The 19142-nt window shown below is 39.4% G+C and overlaps 1 protein-coding gene across 1 annotated transcript; it reads right to left on the bottom strand.

Moving 5' to 3' along the window:
• Nucleotides 1-3491: 3491 nt before the first annotated feature.
• Nucleotides 3492-17683, bottom strand: LOC131327968 (QWRF motif-containing protein 2). The gene is made up of 6 exons (XM_058361085.1): nucleotides 15796-17683; nucleotides 13668-13787; nucleotides 8640-8756; nucleotides 8427-8516; nucleotides 4004-4111; nucleotides 3492-3917 (listed from the first exon to the last, which is right to left on the bottom strand). The coding sequence occupies exons 1-6, from the start codon at nucleotides 17290-17292 to the stop codon at nucleotides 3858-3860; spliced, it is 1992 nt and encodes a 663-aa protein (XP_058217068.1). The 5' UTR covers nucleotides 17293-17683; the 3' UTR covers nucleotides 3492-3857.
• Between the last annotated feature and the right edge of the window lie 1459 nt (nucleotides 17684-19142).

Raw genomic sequence — 19142 nt, 5'->3', positions numbered from 1 at the left:
CAGGGCACGGTGTTGTTATCCTTTAGATTTGCATATTGCTAAAATAGAAATGTATACTATTAATCCAATCCTATTCCATATAAAACAAACATGATATTAATAATCTCATCATCTAATTCCATCCTAAACAAACAAGCAAGTTATCAATCCCAATCTTAATCCCATCTCTTTACGAATAGCAAGTTATCAATCTCAATCTTAATCCCATCTCTTTACAAATCTCACATATCTATTACCGTTATCAAACGAGACCTAAGTACTTAACAAGATAGGCCATTCGAGATAGGCCATTCTCTTACAATACATCACATTTAATTTTAAAAAATAAGTACTTATTTTGAAAAATAACTTATTTCTCTTGGAGGAACGGAATGAATTGTTTAAATTATCAATCGATTATTTTGCAACCCAATATGTTTCCTAGGGAGGAATCACCGAAGTGAAAAAAATGCATAATCAATTTTGAGAAAATTAAAAAAAAGTAAATAAAAATCTAAAATTTTACTTATTTGCATTTTTAGTGATTTTTTAAAATATAGTTTTTGATAATCAATTTTTTAAAATATTTTTTCCATTTTTCTTTTTTTACTTTTGGGGATTCTTTGAATGGATCATCACATAATTTTGATCCGCACCCAATGCTTGAGTTTAGCTGCTTGGTGTGGTTAAACATCCTCCTATCAGTGGCAGTATAACACAATGAGATTTTAGCTTTGGCTTCAAAATAAGTGTTGTCAGATCTCCTAGAAAATGCTACATGATATTGAGGGCAATATTCTCTATCGAAGTTAATAGCATATTACTGTATTAATGTACCAAGCAAATAACAAAGTTCTGCTCCAAATTAGTTGAAAGATTTAAAATTGTAAAACTGAGAAAGATCGAAAAAGAGCCAAAAGACAATTTTTTTTTTGGTCATCCGATAGAAGAATTTATATTACTACAAAGGCCCTACTAGAAATCCCTTCCAAACCCATTGACAAGTGATGAGCTTATCCTTCCAAGCTAGCAGATTTAACTCTCACCGACGACAAACAACTGCTGGGTCTAACGTTAACTTCAGTGCCTTGGAATAAAGCAAGATGCATGTAAACTCACTCAAACAATCAAATTACATTGAAAAGAATAGCAAACTAGTAGTTGAAGCTACATACAAATGAGGCACGGTAGCAGTGATACAAAACTCAAACATGGAGTAGCAAGCATTGCCTGTCAAGGACAAAAATATTGGGTGGGCACGGAGCAGGAAGAATTCCTTAGAACTGAAGACTGAAATAAACCCAATAGAGGTTTTCCCAAGCATATGGGATAGACTACTTGGAAACCTTTGCTCTGGTAGCAAAACGAAACTTCCCATTTCGAAAGACATGGTTTCATTTAAGGCTACAGACTCGGCTTCTTTCACAGAGGATGCTGGGATCTGTCCTACAGGAATTCCCCTTGCACCGGGATCCACTCTACTTCTTTAACGTCAAATAAAACTGATTCAACTCAAACAAGAACTCTCCTTCCCTTGCTTCTTATGAAAGCGATTCCTAACGCCGGAAGAACTTTCCTATATGACAGGATCGGCAAGCCAGGAAAAGCGAGAAGGAGCTCCGTTCGTGGGGTAACCTCTCAATCTCTTAGTGAGCGGGATGTATGATCTTTAATGTCTTAATTTGATGCATAATATCGTGGAGACAGATTCTTCTTATGTGATTGTGTGTCTGCATTACTTGGATGATTTGTCTCTTCTTATATTATGCATACCTGTTGTTAATGATGTTAATTTGAATGATTGTTATAAAGAATGAGTAACTAAATCTGCACCCCACCAAATCTTTCATACTCTGCACAACCTTATGAATACTATCATACGCATCTCGGGTGAGACTTGTCAAATAAATCTGTTTCTGGCCCTAGGCCACACCCAACCACCATCCTGAATAATAGACTCCACTCTTGTAAATAAAGACCTACCCAGATTGTAAACCACAGAGTCACCAAATCTATCGAACAATGGTCCGAGAGGGTGTCAATTATCAAGCCACACAAAAACATTTCTGCCATGCCCCACAATATACCTGATAAGAGGTTGACCCAAGGACCTAAGCTTGAATAATTTCCTGATGGTCCAAGAGGAGTCAGCAGGGCCCCTCTCTGATAAGGAAGGAAACGAAATAATCTCAATTTTACAACAAATCTGGTCCGATGGCTACCACAAGGATATAGGGACTCCATATTTCATCTTCGGTGCCATTGCTGGAGAGTGATGGGCACATGCTTCTCAATTTCTGTGGGACATGGAAGAGAAAAATGCTCTCTGTGCCGCGGAAGATAAAAACGTCACCATCACCAGCATGTATCTTACCCTCTACGATAGCCCTTAGATGAAAGGAAAGTATGAGCAACCATCTAATCTAAGCAGTAGTATCTCAACTCAAGGAATAGCTTTCCCGCAAGAGGAAAGAGCCCCACTATCTGTCAAAAGCAAGTAATACAGCGACGAAAGGTACTTCGGATTAGGTTTTGGTTCCCTTCCCAAGATGACATCAAAAGCGTGCATGTCAAATACCATCAGATCCGCAGGCTACCCTGGATACTAATAGGACAACTCCTGAGCACAGAACTACACATCACCGACTCTCCCACCGGACAAATCCGTAGCCCAGGTGACTCACAGCCTCCCTCTCGCCCAAATGAAATGGGATGAAAGAAACCTATAAGCTTTTTGATTGATTCAGGGCACAGCGAAGCCAAATTCCCCACCCGAAGCGATTCTGGATTGTCCCGCGTTCGAGTTCAATAAAGAAGGTGGAGTGCCCTCGCTGGCAGTTGGATAAGGGTGATTTGACTTTCCTGTTCCTGGGTAACATATAGCGTTCCCGCTGGATGGACTGCTTTGCTTGGTATGTATTTACTAGCCCGGGTATCTATATGTTACTGAAGCTGGTGGAACCACGTGAAGGAAAGCTGCCTTTGTCAACTGTTAGATTCAAGAAAGAATGCGAAGTGAAGGAATTTCAGGTTTCTGACTCTCTGTTCAAGGAGACAACACACCGGATTTGCCGAAAGAAGGTTGAAGAGTCAAGCATGCAAAAAAATTAGTTTCGACTGTTATTCATGTGTAAAATTCACTTAAATGCAGAATGTCGAAAGCCGGAATCGTTTGGATATTGGATATGTAATGGAAATATTAAAGGAAAAAGACAGGAAATAACACAGAATGAAAGAACTTCTACTTCCGCCTTATTTATTGGTTGGGTCACAAAATGAGGGGAATTTTTTGTATTTTTTTTTGAAAAAAGTTGGTAATTTTTGTTTAGTTACCCCTAAAAACTGTAGCTTTTTATGTAAATTAGTCTCCTGTATCACCAAAAAATCCACGATCGAAACATAGCATTAAGACTATCCTTTGCACTCGAAGCAACAATGAGAACAAGAGCAAGTCCAGACTCCAGATGATAAACTTGGAGTTTACCCAAGAACTTGCCGAGCAGAACAAAAAATTCAGATGACAAATTAAGAATTTACCCAAGAACTAGCTAACAACAGTAATCCGAGCATTACATATGTACACGTAGGTACGTAAGTTCCCTTTCCCGGAAGAAAAGGAAGAAGGAATTTTATACAGGTCATTGGCAGGAGGAAAACACCATTTCCTATAATCTTTCGGATACAAAAGATACAAGAAGAAATGACAGAGAACACCTCAACAGATTTCCAAAACTTCCAAATGAGAAGCTGAAACTAGTCATTCGGTTTACGCTTATTACCTCTTGAGCCGCCTCTTCTTAGCTTTGCCAAGTTTTGGTGTAAAGTTAGCTTTCAGAGTGGAGAGAGTCACAATAGAGATCAGTTCTACACACGTGTCGTCAGGCAGTTGGTACGCGAGTAAGTTGTAATATTTGCGTTCTCAAACTAAAGTACTTAACCTGTTAATGAAACAACGCTAAATTACTATTTACAATGAAGTGGACTTCATTCTTATTAACAATATAAAACGGATGGCCAAATGTACCTGCATGGCCGCTAACATGGACAAGAAATCCTTGCATTGTTCAAGCAAAGCCTGCTCTTTGGAAATCACTTTCACAAGTTCAGCCACCAAAGAATTCACTTCTTCCACCTGAAAAGGGTGAATGTCGTAAGGATACCGAATTGACTACATTTTGGTCTAGGTTGATGTACAAATCTGTATGTCCTCCAGCATATTTCTTCAGAATTAGCCAATTTAAAATATCAGGTCAATCAGTCACTTGTGCCATTGACGTGAAGGGGATCAAGAAATCTCAATAAATCATACTTGACAATTGCAGAATGTGATGAAGAACAATACAAAATTGAAAGGTTTTTTTTTTCAGGCTTCAAGTCTTGTTGCCTTTCTATTGGTAATCCTTAGGTTGAGAATACGAAAATCAAAACTGCTACCGAACTAGATACTTTCAGCAAGAGGACCATTCTTGCACAGGATTTGGCACCGAAAACAGGTGGAAAATGTCAAAGAGACATCTGCTCCGGGGAAATTCCACAAGACTGTATAGCATGGGAACCAAGGAGGCACACACCCGACTCTCTAGAAGATAGACAGGCTAATTTTGTTGCTGCTCTTTATTCTCCTTCTCCTCCTTCCTCCCGTCTCCTTTAGATTGTATTTTCCACAACTACCCCAAGTTACTGAAAAAGTAATATCATCCACAGTGATTTATAACACCATTTTCCTGCATTTCATGACATAGGGACAATTGGAACATATTCTGATGACTGACTTGCACAGGAGTTCCATATAAGTTAGGTCCAAAAACGCAGTAGGTCCAGCACTTGGGGACTTTGTAGAACCCTACAGATGACGTGGATACATGACTTCATGCACATGCGTGACTATATTACCCCTCAATCCCAGAGAGAGTTCCAAGTAGGGCTGCAAACGAACAGAGCCACTTACAAGCAGCTCGAGGCTCGGCTCGAGAATGGCTCGACTCGGCTCAGTTCGTGAGGTAAATGAACAAGCTCGAGCTAGAACTCTCAGCTTGTTCTGTAAATGAGCTGAGCTCGAGTTTGCCAATGCTCGGCTCGAGCCGGCTCACGAGCCCATATATATACACACACACACACTCTAGATCAGGTCCGGACTCCCTGATATAAGCTTAGGTCCGGACTTTTACTCTAAGCCGTTGGATTGTGTTTTCAATAGTTCGGATCTGCGGAAGTTTTATGACCGGTTACAATTAACTTTTCACCGGAAAAGTTTCATTAAAATCTGGACCATTGAAAACACGATCCAACAGCTGAGTGGTGGTTCGGACCTAAAGGTCCCATCAGGACCCCTGATAGGAACCGGATTGTGTGTGTGTCTATATATATATATATATATATATATATATATATACACACATACATGCGTACATTAGCACATAGTAATTATAGTTGGAAATGTCGACTGCCATCAATGCGGCTGCTGTGATTCCCACGCATGAGATCACGCGTAATCAAGCCCTCCACCAGAGGAAGCTTTATGGAGGGAAGGAACGAATCTTGAACACTTGAGTTACCGATGTGGGACAAATGAAACAAAGCAAATGTTTTCCTTCTCTAGTCCTCTTTAGTCCCACATCGCTCTCTTACACAAAAGAGCAATGTAGAGCAATTCATAAAGAGAGAGCGATCCTCCATGCAGTGGTTGCTGGGCTGGGGTTGGACTTCCGAGTCACAACGAGCCGAGCTCGAGCCAAAATATTATTTTCCGAGTTGAGCTCGAGCCCTTACCTAGCGGCTCATCACGAGCTCGAGCCAGTGCCATATGTGGCGAGCCGAGCCTGAACATGTCAAAGCTCGGCTCGGCTCATTTGCAGCCCTAGTTCCAAGGACCAGCACTTGGTGACTCACAGAAACCCCAACAGATGCGCAAACATGACTTCATGCACATGCATGACACCATTACCCCGCAATCCCACCTACAGCGCAAATTCCATCCTTATTTTGAAAACAAGAGGTCCTTTGGTATAATTACACTTCCAAATGGAGGAATTCCAAAAACCATACATATTTAGAGAGATCTTAGCACCATGACTTCAAATCTTAGTCGCAGGATCCTCCTATCAAGTGACCAAATCCATCATGAAACCTTGCTCTAGCATTACACAGTTAGAATCTCCTAGGAACTTAACTTCCATCAACCATCAAGAAAGGAGCACATGTTCAAGTAGGATAGAACCTTCCAAACACATGAATCCCAAACAAAACAAAAGAAGAGCTACCGAGCAAGAGAAAAATATGTAGCAACGAGACAATGTCGTAGATGAATATTACTTCCTACATCCCACAAAGGATGTCCAGAATCACTATTCACACCTCTCATAAAATAGGTTATATTTTTTTAATTTAAAATGTTTTTTATATTCAACATGGATCTTGTTTGATAGATCTCATTAATTTTTACTAAACAAAGGTACTTAAAATCATAAATAGTATTATAAATCACAAGATATAGATAATGATTTTGGACTTCCTTTATGGGACAGAGGGAGTAACTTAAATTTGCTCTCAGGTATCTAGTATAAACATAGTAGTGGCTTCTACAAAAGACAAAATGCAGTTAACATGGATACTAGAAGTCTAGAACTAACAAAATAATTACTTTTTTTTGCTGTATCCAGATATTTGAATATAGGAATACATATACATATACATACATACATATATATATACACACACACACACACACACAGAGTCCCGATCAAGTCCACACCTCTTACGGTCCGCACCTCCCCTTTCCCGATCAAATTTCGATGATCTGAGCCGCTCAATGTGTTCAGAACGTGATTTTAAGGGTACCCGCAAGAAATTGGCAAAAAAAACACCGGAAAGGCCTTGATTTGAGTAGTGTTTTATTGAACCGTTCAATAAAAAACCGTTCAGATGAAGCCCTTCCCAATCATTTTTTTTACCGATTTCTCGCGGATACCCTTAAAATCACGTTTTGATCACATTGAGCGGCTCAGATCATCGAAATTCGATCGGAAAAGGGGAGGTGCGGACTGGAATCAGGTCAGGGATCCTTGACTTGATCGGGGCTGATATATATATATATGTGTGTGTGTGTGTACATGTACATGTTTATGTATATAAGCGTATGTATGTAGGTATGTAAACGTATGTAGATATACACTCCTTTAGGCACTCTCAACCTTGTATTCTTCTCTATGCTACCCTGCATCTGTACCCGCTTCCACTTCGTGTGACTAAGCTTTATATATCTACTTTGTTGTAGGTCAGCAAACTTTATTTATAGTCATCGTCTGGATCTAATAATTAAAGGTACGCAGTGTACATTGTCTCCTAGACCTACCACTAGTCAAAGACTTGGCTTCCTCCTCTATATGGTAGTTTTAACTTGCTAGGTAGTCACTTGGGAATGTAGGTGCAATTAGGGTTGGTAAATTTAGGAGGAATTAGTTTTAACTTGATCGTCTACCTGAAATTGGACCGGTGATTTAAAGCTGAAGTTAGCTCCTTTTTGGCTGGCATTGGATTCAATAGAAGCCAAGGTTTCAATGCCCCACATAGTTAGCTATGCTTTCCACAGATCTCTATTCGGTGATAAAGCGGAGGCAGGATAAACAGATCCTAGGATTTAATAGCACAATATTACAAGGATAAGTTGTTTTGCATAAGTTATGCAAATATTTTGGTGGCATTGTTCAGGCTACTACAAGTTTTTCAGGAGTGACATACCTCAAGGAGGTTCCCTTTTCTATTATGGTAGTTTGTTTTGCCGATGAATGCCATAGGTAAATGGATACCAGACTCATTGCAATATTGAGATATGATTCGACTAAGTTTCCCCTTCTTCCTCTTTTCTTCCATTAGTTTCAATCTGTTCTCTCTTCTCTATCTCTAATTTCATTTCTCCATGTAATCTTATAGCTTCTACTTCTGCACACTGAGTAAGATCAGTTTTGTTTTCTTTTGTATTTAGGCTAGAGGTATAAATAAGTAATTGCTTCTGATTCTTCTCCTCATCCCAGATGCAATTAAAATAATGCTGCACTTCATCCTTGCTTCACGTAGATAATATGTTGTTTTCTCTTCAAGGAAGTAGAGAAATAAAAACCATTCTAGTCAAGCAATTGGTTCAGTTAGTTGATTGTTGTAAACTCAGACAGCTAGTTACCTACACAGCTGTTAAAACTCGGTTATTTAACAGGAACGAAAACAATGACCAAATCTCACTGATGTTAAACCTCGAGGACAAACACCATAATTTCTCTTCTGCTACCAACGAGCTGGTCTCACTTATATTCAGAAACTTCTAATCAAACATGAAATGATGCAATGACCAATAGAAAAATGTAGAGCTATTGTCTTATGTTGACTTCATGACATTCACAATGTTAGTCCCCTTCAAGGTGAAACATGCCCTAGAAAAGAGCAAATGAGATTACCTTCATCAAAAGTGAGTACATTGAATATGACATTGCCTGCATCACATCAACTGCTGAACCAATAGCATCCTTGACGCTTTGGACGTCAGCCTGTCAAAATGAAGGACAAATTCAGATTTTGCCAACCTCTATACCTTTTACTCTTTTCTGATCTAGAAAAGTTGATATTTTATTTAATTTACGAAATTGAGCAAAATAACCAAGCGAGCATACAATTGCTCCTCCAACCACTGGAAGACGAAGAGTGCTAGCCTTCAAAGCTTCAATTGCTCCAAGCAGAGATACAGAGTGGTCTTTATCTAAACAAGCCCAATCTTCTAAACACGTTATCTACATTTGACAAGCACAACAGAGGTCAGCTATGCCTCATATAATGAAAAGCATTAAACAAAACCCAGCAAAATAAATATTCATAACCAATCATCTCGAGAAACATATGATGCATAACAATCCAACAGAAACTTGTCGATTTAATGTTTCACATCTTTCTCTCCATTATATTCCACTTCCATGTTACCTCTGGTTCCTTGGGGTCCAGAATAGCTGAGCAAATGGGCTAAATGAAAAGAATGTACAAGGTCCAGATGAGGAACATTCCTCCAAACGGGAATGAGAAGGGGGAAAACCAATAATCATGCAGTGATAGATTTGAAGGGGTGCCTTTTCTATAAGAAATTAAAGGGGCACCTCATTACCTAAAAAAGCGAGAAACAAAAGCCCCAAGGCCAACTCAACTTCATAATAGGGAAGACAACATTTGGTTATGGAACCTAGAAAGACTCAACTAGGTCAAAAAGAAAAGTTGTTCCAAGACCATCCGAATATGAAAGCCCATTTAACAAAATCCCCTCTGATAATAATGGTAATTTTAATCATGTAAATACCTCCAATCGGTGGCCAATTAGTTTTCCCACCCCATCCTGAATAAGTTCAGTGGCAATCCTTTCTCTTTGATGCCCATTTAACCAGATTACCTGGACAATGATAAAAATGGCTGTATTGGCATCTTGCTTGAACGATGTTATCCAAGAGGCAGAGCCACAGAGGGCAGTTTCTCTCCTCGCCAAGCTTTTGTCTCAACTACCCGGGGTTGAACATAGGTCTATTAAGAGTAGTATCCTCAGTTACGTAGAAGGTAATCACCCATGTTCTCCTTGTCTATGACTATGTCTTTTACCACCCTATACGTGGATGAAATCGCTCCTCGTTGTAGATGCATTAATTGATTTATGATGCACGTGATCAGAACCAGGGACGGACGCATGTGATCAGAACCAGGGACGGACACAATAAGGGGCACGTGGGGTCACGTGCCCCCACCCAAATCAGAGGGTTTTTTTTTGTATTTGTATTTGTTTTGCTATCCTTTTAGATTTTATCCCTCAGATTTCAAAGAGGAATTGTTCCACAACAAGCTAACCCACCGCTGCAATTTCCGCTTGATAACCAGATATCCGGGTCAACTTGGGCGCACCTCGACTGATTCTGGGGTACTGAAGTTTAACGACCGGACAAACCCTCTAGTGTCCCCAAGGGTTTGGAATGTTTGGCCTCCACAAGATTTGAACATGCGACCTTATGAAGGACAAACATCATTAACTCTCATTCCCATTTGGCCAAACCCGAAACCCAGGCTGGTCTTTTGTTTGATACATTACATGTTGACTACTGTACCTTGAAATTGGAGCTTTGATTTTGATCTTGAGTTGGGAATTCTTGTTATCTAAATTAAGAGTACCTTTTTTGATACAAATCACAACTTTCTATATTGAAAAAATTAGGGCTTTTGATGTATTTTGTAGCCTTATTTGTACTTGTACTTTGTCATTGATAAGGCTTTTCGTTTAACTAGGTTGTATTTGAAGTTTATCTTATTTGTGTAAAGTCAAGGAGAGCTTTTTTTTATTTATTGAAAACATGGAGAAATACCTTAAAGGTACATGTATTGTAGAAACTTTTTGTAAATATACATATTATATAATTTTATTTGGTACTAAATATTTAAGCTTTGCGTCATTTGTTTTTTTACAAATTTTTTCTCGAAGATTACAAAACAATATGTGCCCCCACCGTTGTGATTTTCTGGGTCCGCCACTGATCATACCATAGCAAAGGGATACCCTGTATTTTATTTTCAATAGGTACCACTTCTAACTTCTTTAACAAAATGCTTCTCTACGATGTTAGATGTTAAAAGTCCTAAAATGCTTCTATAAGAAGCTATATTTATGGAAGGAGTCCTAATTCAGTGAAAAGGATGACTCATCTCTTTTAAGCTCTAAATTTTAGGTTTTCCTATATTCCCCCCTCCTAAAAATACTTTCCACAAATCTAACAAGCATGGATATGGACACCGGACACAACACGGACATTCGGATACGTTATTTCTAAATGTAGGATACGGACACGTTGGGGATACGTTCAATTATATATATCAAGTATATGGTCATATATGTACATGCCATAGTCCAAAGTGAGAAACAGTATGTTATCACCCAAGAAATCCTTAAAATAAAAAAATGGAAACAGTTAGGAATCCTCAACAAATCCGATTTCCAATTGCATTTGAATATGACTAGCCATAAGATTTACAATTTTTCCTACTTTGCCTATTATAGTGAAATGTCAAATCCGAAATCTTTGATGATATCACATTTAAGCTAGCGGCTAGAAGTGTCAATCGCATATTTATTTGTTAGTCATAGACACCAAAGAAGTGTCAGACACATTGCAGAAAGAATGTCAAACACAGGTCCGAATAATGATTTTTATTTTCTAAAAATGAACACGGGAAAAGAGTAATAGACACGTGTTTGAGAGAGTCCAAGGAATGTCGCTGGTTGACATGTGTCAGACATGCCACCTTCTTTTTAAGTCTGTCCTTCTTAGCAAAGAAGTTTTGGAAGAAAATTTGGATGAAAAGTTTTGGATGCTTGAAGGCCCCGCTGACCTTGTGTAAGTCCGAACCAAATTTTGATAACCTGTAGTAAATTTCCACTCTCAGAACTGTGTTTGGGAGCATAAGTCCTACTTTTAAATTGCCAGCTTATTTTCGGATGATTTTACCCATGAATCTTAGAGGGGGGCAACGTGAGTAGCTCGCTGGCATGTGAGAGTTTAAATTTTATGTGTAACTTTGGAATATAAAAACTTTCATTCTAGAAGTCTTTTCTAATGAGATCCATATTTTGGAACATATTTGCCAAGATATATCAACCAAGAAATTTCATACCAAAGTCGAATCATATGAAAAGACTGAGTTTCTAAAGATGTGAAAATTATGAGGTTCGAACCAAGAAAACTCACAATTCAAACAAATCTCATAGTTTTGGTTTGAAAATGATCAAAGACATTCATGGATTTCTTAGTTCCAAAAAGTGAGAAGCTATACCAATGCTAAAAAAGTACTATGCATTTTGCTCCTTGGTTCATTGACAACCTCACAAACCTGGCATTTCAAATATAAACGAGACTTAGAGAATCACATAACCGTAAGACTCTTACAACAGATTCCTCACGGGTCACACACGCAAAGAGACACACACCTACATATCCTTCCTCCTATAATCCTATAGGTTCACTAATGAACTATGCTTTCTGATATAGAGGTATCCATTAAAGCATCCAACACAAAACCAATTGACAACGAGTGGAGAGACTGTCTGGGGTCAAATACTTGTTTTGAAGGACATGATTAACCAATGTGGGACAAGCCTTAACACTTCCCCGAACATGTGGCAGCCCCTGACCCGCACGTAAAGATGTAAACAAAGGATCCATACCATTGGGATCATGATGAAACAAGATGTACTTATGGCACAAACAACTGGGCAATCAATCAAGAAGAGTCTTATCCAAAAGCCTCGCCTAATGATACTATGTTAAAGCATCCAACTCAAAACCAATGTGCAATTAATGGAGAAGCCGTCCAGACTCATACTAGTTTTGAAGGTTATAATCAACAAAAGTGGGACAAGCTCTAACAATATCTATATCTCTTGATCTTATATCTCAGTTCTCTCTCAGGCATAGCAGGTGCATCCATGGAATTGGAGTAGTAGAGATACCTAGAGTTTTCCAATGGTGGAGGAAAGAGAGAGTTGAACTTTTATGCAGAAAGAGAGCATGCAGTAACACGGATATCATAGTCCTTTGTCTGCTATGGGAACTTCACACGAGTTAAAAATGACATTTTTGCGCTAAAAAGTGGTTATTTCTCAAAATACTTGGGTAAAAGTGCCAAAAGTTTACTTTTCCAATTCCTCTCATCAAGACAAATCAATAACCCAAAAAAGTTTGGTGCACAACTAAAAAATGCAAAAAAAATTCAAATAAGGACAAAATTTTCAGATTTAAGTTAAGTCCAGGAGAACGCATAGTGTTGTAAAAGTACATCAAATGGGACCTCTGGCCAAATCCAACAAAATTTTGGGAAAATGCTTTGGGTTTCTAAATTCACTGATTTCCAATATATAAGTTGTCGGTATCAGTGTGTTTTGGTAACATTAAGACAGTCATAAAAAATGGATATCCATCACTGCAAATATTCAGAAAGTAGGACAAAAATTACTACTATCTTCTTAGTATAACTTTAGTCTAGTTTGCGGCATGTTGAACCTCCACTCAAAAAAATTCACATAAAAGAAATTCTGACTGACAAAAAAATAGGAAAATTGGAAAAGAATTTCGTCTTATTTCAAAAGGAAAGAAAGCACAACTTTGTCATCCCCTACACAGCATTACTCAAAAAAGCTTGTGCATGAATTATATTATCTTTCCAGACCAACAAGCCCTAGCCTACTTAATTTCATTCATAGCTAATAGGTCATGTCAAAACTTTACGTACGGGATAAATCGAGTTAATTGGGCCCTGCTGTACCAAGTGGAGAATTTCTCTAGTGGCTAAAATTTTGGAACCTATAAATTCTGTGTTATAAAATAAAATTTTGCTTAGAATGAATGCTCTATTCTTGCAGCCTGAACCAGTGAAGGAGGGCACTTTGTTTTCAACTCCTCTTTGAAATACCAAAATATGCATCCAATAATCCTACGCTTGAAGTGATTTTCCATTGAAAATGGTTCACAACATTACACCAAAGTAGATAATATGTGTGCAGGAGATCAAATATAAGGCCAATCCAAACACGTCTGAACGAGACATGAATAATGCCAACCCAAGCACAGATTTCCAAAAGTTCCAGCAGGATTCAGCACTATTCGAAGAAAAACGACAGATCTTACTTCTCCCTTCAGAATGGAGGCTAGCTTTAACTTTTGCCTCAACAATTGCAAGCGGTGTCTCTTTTTGGTGACGGAATCACGTAGATCTGACGTCGTTATCCATGCGTTCCAAAGATTTTTCTGGGTACAAAGGAAATCAGTTAGCCAATATGTCACTAACACTGTGTAACGGGATTCTTATTCTTTAGCAGCAAAGTAAATCATCCTAGTATTGCAACCACATTCGCCAAAGTGTCCACTTTTTTGTAGGCAGCATGAACAAGTCAAGCATCTAGAATTCTGAACACAAATCCAACCAGATATGCAAATTTGGAAGTCAAATAGTAGTTTTCTTCGAAACACTGACAACCACAGAAACTCAGGACCAAATAAACTATAGAAATTTTGGCTAACCAACAATATCTGATAAGACTCCACCGCTCCCATTCGACATGGGTAGTTAAGGGCCTAGGAACTGACCAAGTTTGTACATGTGCGAAACCCTTTCTACTAGAAGAACTCAAGAACTTATACAAATACAGAATGATTTAGGAAAGGGAAGGGAGAAAACAAAGAACTATGATAATTTGGTTGAATAATCTAGAAATCCAATCTTTGACAAAGAAAAAAACTTTAAGAACCCTCTCTCTCTCTCTCTCTCTCTCTCTCTCTCTCTCTCTCTCTCTCTCTCTCTCTCTCTCTCTCTCTATATATATATATATATATATATATTATTATTATTATTATCTACGTCAATTTTTTAACTCGATCGCATGAACTTTGCAGAGACAACTTTATATCAGTATGAACCATATGTGTCAGGAAAACACATGCTTTAAGATTTTACATGAAAAAGGCATTAGAAAACCAAACAAAAGTTTGAAAGTTGCCGCTCTAGTGATCAAATATATTGTAGCCCAACAAAAATACCTACAATTTATCCTTCTTCGCCATTTTTCTCTACCTAAGGCAATATATTCCTTGAATATAGGTTATCATGTGCCAAAGCCAAAGCGCCATGAGGGTGAAACCTGTCAAGGCCTCTGAAATAGAAGGGTCTAGATGAGGATTTGAATCTTATCATCATACACCATTCCTGCTTTTCAGTACTTGTCTAGTTAACTAGAAGGCAAAAGTATTAGGGAAGGAGCTCGAGGAGCCCAACAGCTTGTCAGACTCTTAGCATATCTCGGCAGGAAACCAAAGAGAGAAGAAAAACATATTCACACTGACCCATCCATTTAGAACTGAGGAAGAGAGATAGAAGACATAATGCAAGGCCATAGTGATTGGGTACTGGACAATCAAAGAAGTAAAGCAACATAGGTGGCAAACTAGGCAGAAGCCATCCGCAAAGCTAGCTCTAACTCTACCGGTTAGCTGACAAGTGCATCATCTCAAGTACTATATTGAGGTACTCCTTAATCATAAACCTAGAAGGAACACAACCTGATCCTTCTTTTCAATGATATATATGACATGATTTCTTATACACCCTCCATATATGAGAGGGCATTTATTTCATGTCTGTTTGTAGGAAACTGATACTAATAGTTTTAGCCACCCACCTCAGATTTCTCAGCTTTAGTGCTTTAATATTAAGAATGTTAGATACTAGATAGTTCTTCATTCTAAAACATGTGTGTTCATCTAGCAGGGTACTTTTACATTAAATTCTCACTCTTCTTGAACCAAAATAAGTATTTCAAGCCAGGTTTTAAATAGACTTCTGTTTGAAAGAGAACGATATAAGAATCCGACTATGACAACCATGTACAACCCTTATTTTTTTCTAAATGGTAGCATAGCATGATACCTATTAACAAGAGCAAAACACAATCTTCTAGGTTCCAATCTTGCTATAACTTCCAGACCCACTATTAAGGGTATATGTTTGCTCTTAAAGAATATAAAATATGGCAAGTAACAAATTCACAAAGAACGTGGAATGACAAGTTACTGAACAGAAAACTAAGTAATCCTGCAATATTCTGTTACGCTTCTACCAGAGTCATGTTTTAGAACGTACCATCAACGAGCACATGCTATATGAAAAGATGAACCGGAAACCACAACAATCAATTGGAACAATACTTACAATTGAAAATTCAACATTCAGAATCATTGAACACAATTAAATATACAATACCTCTGCACTATTTCTCTGCACCAACAAGGCAGCTTCAGTCCTAGCATTTACAAACCGCCATTGCAAGTGTCGATTGTACAAAAGCCTCAACAAGTGTGCATCCCCAAGGCGATTCTCCCCCACCTTGCCTCTCCGAACATCAACAGCAAAACTGAGAACCGAAGGCGTCTCACCAAAACTACTACTAATGGTTCCAGAGACTGAACTCCTGACCCTGGATGGACTAGTCATACCCCTCGCCGGAGATGGTGTCATAGTTTTACTTGGTGATGCAGGCCTAATACCACCTCCCCTAATAGGAGAAGACATTGTCCGTGGAGACGACAACGTGCTATCACTCGGGAACTTTTTCGATTGACCAAATTTGGGTGGCACCACCATTTTCGCAGGACTGGTCAATAACAACGGTGAGCCCGGATCGTTCAACCTCCTCAACCGACTATTCGTCTCTTGCCAAAACCTAGCCGAAACAGCAATCCCCCGAGGGGCATTTCGCCCTTTCATACTACCAGCACCACCACCGCCGCATTCTTGAACTCCTGAAGTACTACCCGAAGAGACACTATCTCTATCCGAATCAGACGCAGCAAGATCAGAAACCACGGAGGACTCGCTCACCGAATTATTCCCATTCGGTCCCTTCTGAATCGCTCTCAAAAGCTCGGCACTACCCAAATCAAGACTCAACCTACCGTCAAACGACGCCCTCCTACCCTCATCGAAAACCATGGACTTCTGCAACGCCCTAACCACGTTATTCCCATTTTTTCCAGATCCAATCAGTTTCATCTTATCCTCCGGACAATCCAAGCTCCTAGACAGAGAATTCGGCTGCTGCATCTGCCGGTTCCTGCCCGGCCACCGGTGTTGATCAATCGACTTCGCCAGACTCTCCGCTGCCTGATCTCCACCCCTGACAGGAGTACTAGCCCTAGCACTAGTACTAGTACCATTACTATTACCATTACTACTAACACTACGCCGTTCCGGCGTCCCTTTTCTTACATTACTAACCGTTGGCGCCGCCTTGGTCTTACTAATCGGGAGCGAAAACGCCTCGCCTTGAAACGAGACCGACAGACTCCGAGTGGAAGTGACCAGGAGCTTGGTGGCGGCCGACACCTCACCGGCATTGCTGAGCCTCGGCTCGAACCGTGACGGGGTCGTCGGCCGCCTCCGGTCGGCCGAGACGGCTCGTTTCGGGGCCGGAATCGGGGTGTTGGGGGCCGGATTCGAGTTGCGGGAGACCAGGGGGGAGGGGCAGCGGCGGGTAGGAGTAGAATTGGAAGAAGCAACCGAGGCGGAGGAGGAGGAAGGGGACATGTAGCGGGAGGAGACTTGCCTGGATTTGAACGGGGGTCGTTTGTTAGGGTTTTGCTGCTGCTGCTGCTGTTGTTGGCCGTCATTCTGAGATTTGTTGTTAGGGTTTTGGGGATCCGCTGCTGCTGCTGCTGCGCCGGTGACGGCAGCGACCATCATCACGCACGGGGAGCACATACACGGGAGGATTCGGAGGGCAAAACGACGTCACATTGTCTCGCCGTCTCTCCCTCTGGAAAGAGAATGAACGGATTTGGAGAGAGAGAAGCCTGCGGGGAAGATTGAGGAATCTCGGGGGGGATGTCGGAACAGTGGTTTAAAGTGGGGTGGGGAGGAGGAGCCTGCGTTTTGAAGGAAGGTATAATGTGTGGGATTACAGTGGGAGGAGAGAGAAAGAGAGAGGGGGTGGGTTAGAGAGAGAGAGAGAGAGAGAGAGAGAGAGAAGGGGGGTGGGGAGGGATGTGCTTTTTCCGGCGAGAATAGTGGCCCAGAGAGAGAGAGAGAGAGAGAGAGTTGTTGGGGGTGTAGAGAGAGAGAGGGGGGGTGAGATTTGGAGTTTTTACCGAACTTGGGGTTCGGAAATTAATTTCCCGAAAGTATTGTCTAGCGTAGCTGATAGCTGATGGCTAGCTCTCCCCTTCCCACTGACTCTCTTCTTCGTCTTCTTTTGGGAGGAATTTTTGAATTTTCCTTTTTCGAAATTATAGCTATAAATTAAGGTACATAGGAGATAAAATTGGAAAAATTTATTCATGGTATTAAAGGCATATTTGTTACTAAAAAGCATTTTAAAATCTATGAATTTACAATAGAAAATTGATTTCTACACTTTCCAAATCGATGCACACATTCATTTTTCCGTCTTTTAACGGGTGAATTTGCTCAACAGTCCATGCGTGCATACTTTTTATAAATTTTAAGGACTGTTTCGTAAATTAACCCACTAAAAAACTGAAAAAGAGTGTTTGCATAAATTTGGGGAGTGTAGAAATCAATTTTCTTTACAATAATATCGTAGAGTTCGTCTTTTAGCGAGTGGATTTACGAAACAGTCCCTGCATATTTACACTTTTTACAAATTTTAAGGACAGTTTTGTAAATTCATCTGCTAAAAGACAAAAAAAAAAAATGTTTGCATCAATTTGGGGAGTGTAGAAATCAATTTATTTTACGATAATATCGTAAAGTGTATGTTGAATTTGGAATTTTCGCGGCGTTACATGTGGGTATTGTTCATTGGTCATTGAGGTGCCGTTTCGCTAAAAAAAATAAGTATTTATTTTTTTTAATTAAAGGTGATATATTATAACAGAATGGTTTGTCTTGTAAAGCGAAAAATAAGTAGTACTTAAAAAATAAGAATCTTAACAGAATGAGGCTTGAGCAAGTGTTGCGGAATAATTGAATTTAAAAAACTAATTCATTTTTAATCCAATTATTTTCTTTTTTACTTCCTCAAGTGAACCATAAAAATGGGGAAATAGGTTATGCCATTTCATATAAGGTAACTTAAAGTAGTTTTATCGAAACAATGTAATATCCTGCATTCTCAAATAAAGAAGCCTTTTTTCTTTTTTTTTAACAGAAAGAAAGAAGCTGAAAATTATAGAAAGTGTTGGCCGAGCGGGAAGAAAGAAACTAAAAAAATTAATACAAATCTATATATCATAAACATTTTTAGGTGGTACCTATGGAAATCATTTGATAATTGTACTTGTAGTTCCTCTTTAAGAGAGAGAGGAAAAAACAGAAAGCCTGAGAATCCCGACCGGGGATTCCCGATCGAATTCCCCACGCCGCGCCGGGTCCATTCCGACCGCTAGACGGCTGATCGAAGCCAACCAAAAATTCTAAAAAAAAAAACCGAGTGGGTTCTAGCGAGAATCAACGGCATCCGATGTGTGTAAGTGGCCGATCCAAACACTCCATTTTTTTGTCTACAATGTATACAAAAAAATGAAGTGTTTGGATCGGCCACCTACACACATCGGATGTCATTAATTCTCACATAGACCCACTCGGTTTTT

Source organism: Rhododendron vialii, chromosome 5a, assembly GCF_030253575.1.
Source record: "Rhododendron vialii isolate Sample 1 chromosome 5a, ASM3025357v1".
NCBI classification, from domain to species: Eukaryota; Viridiplantae; Streptophyta; class Magnoliopsida; order Ericales; family Ericaceae; genus Rhododendron; species Rhododendron vialii.
Note: the sequence above shows the minus strand (reverse complement) of the source record. Positions and strands in the feature narration are given on the sequence as shown.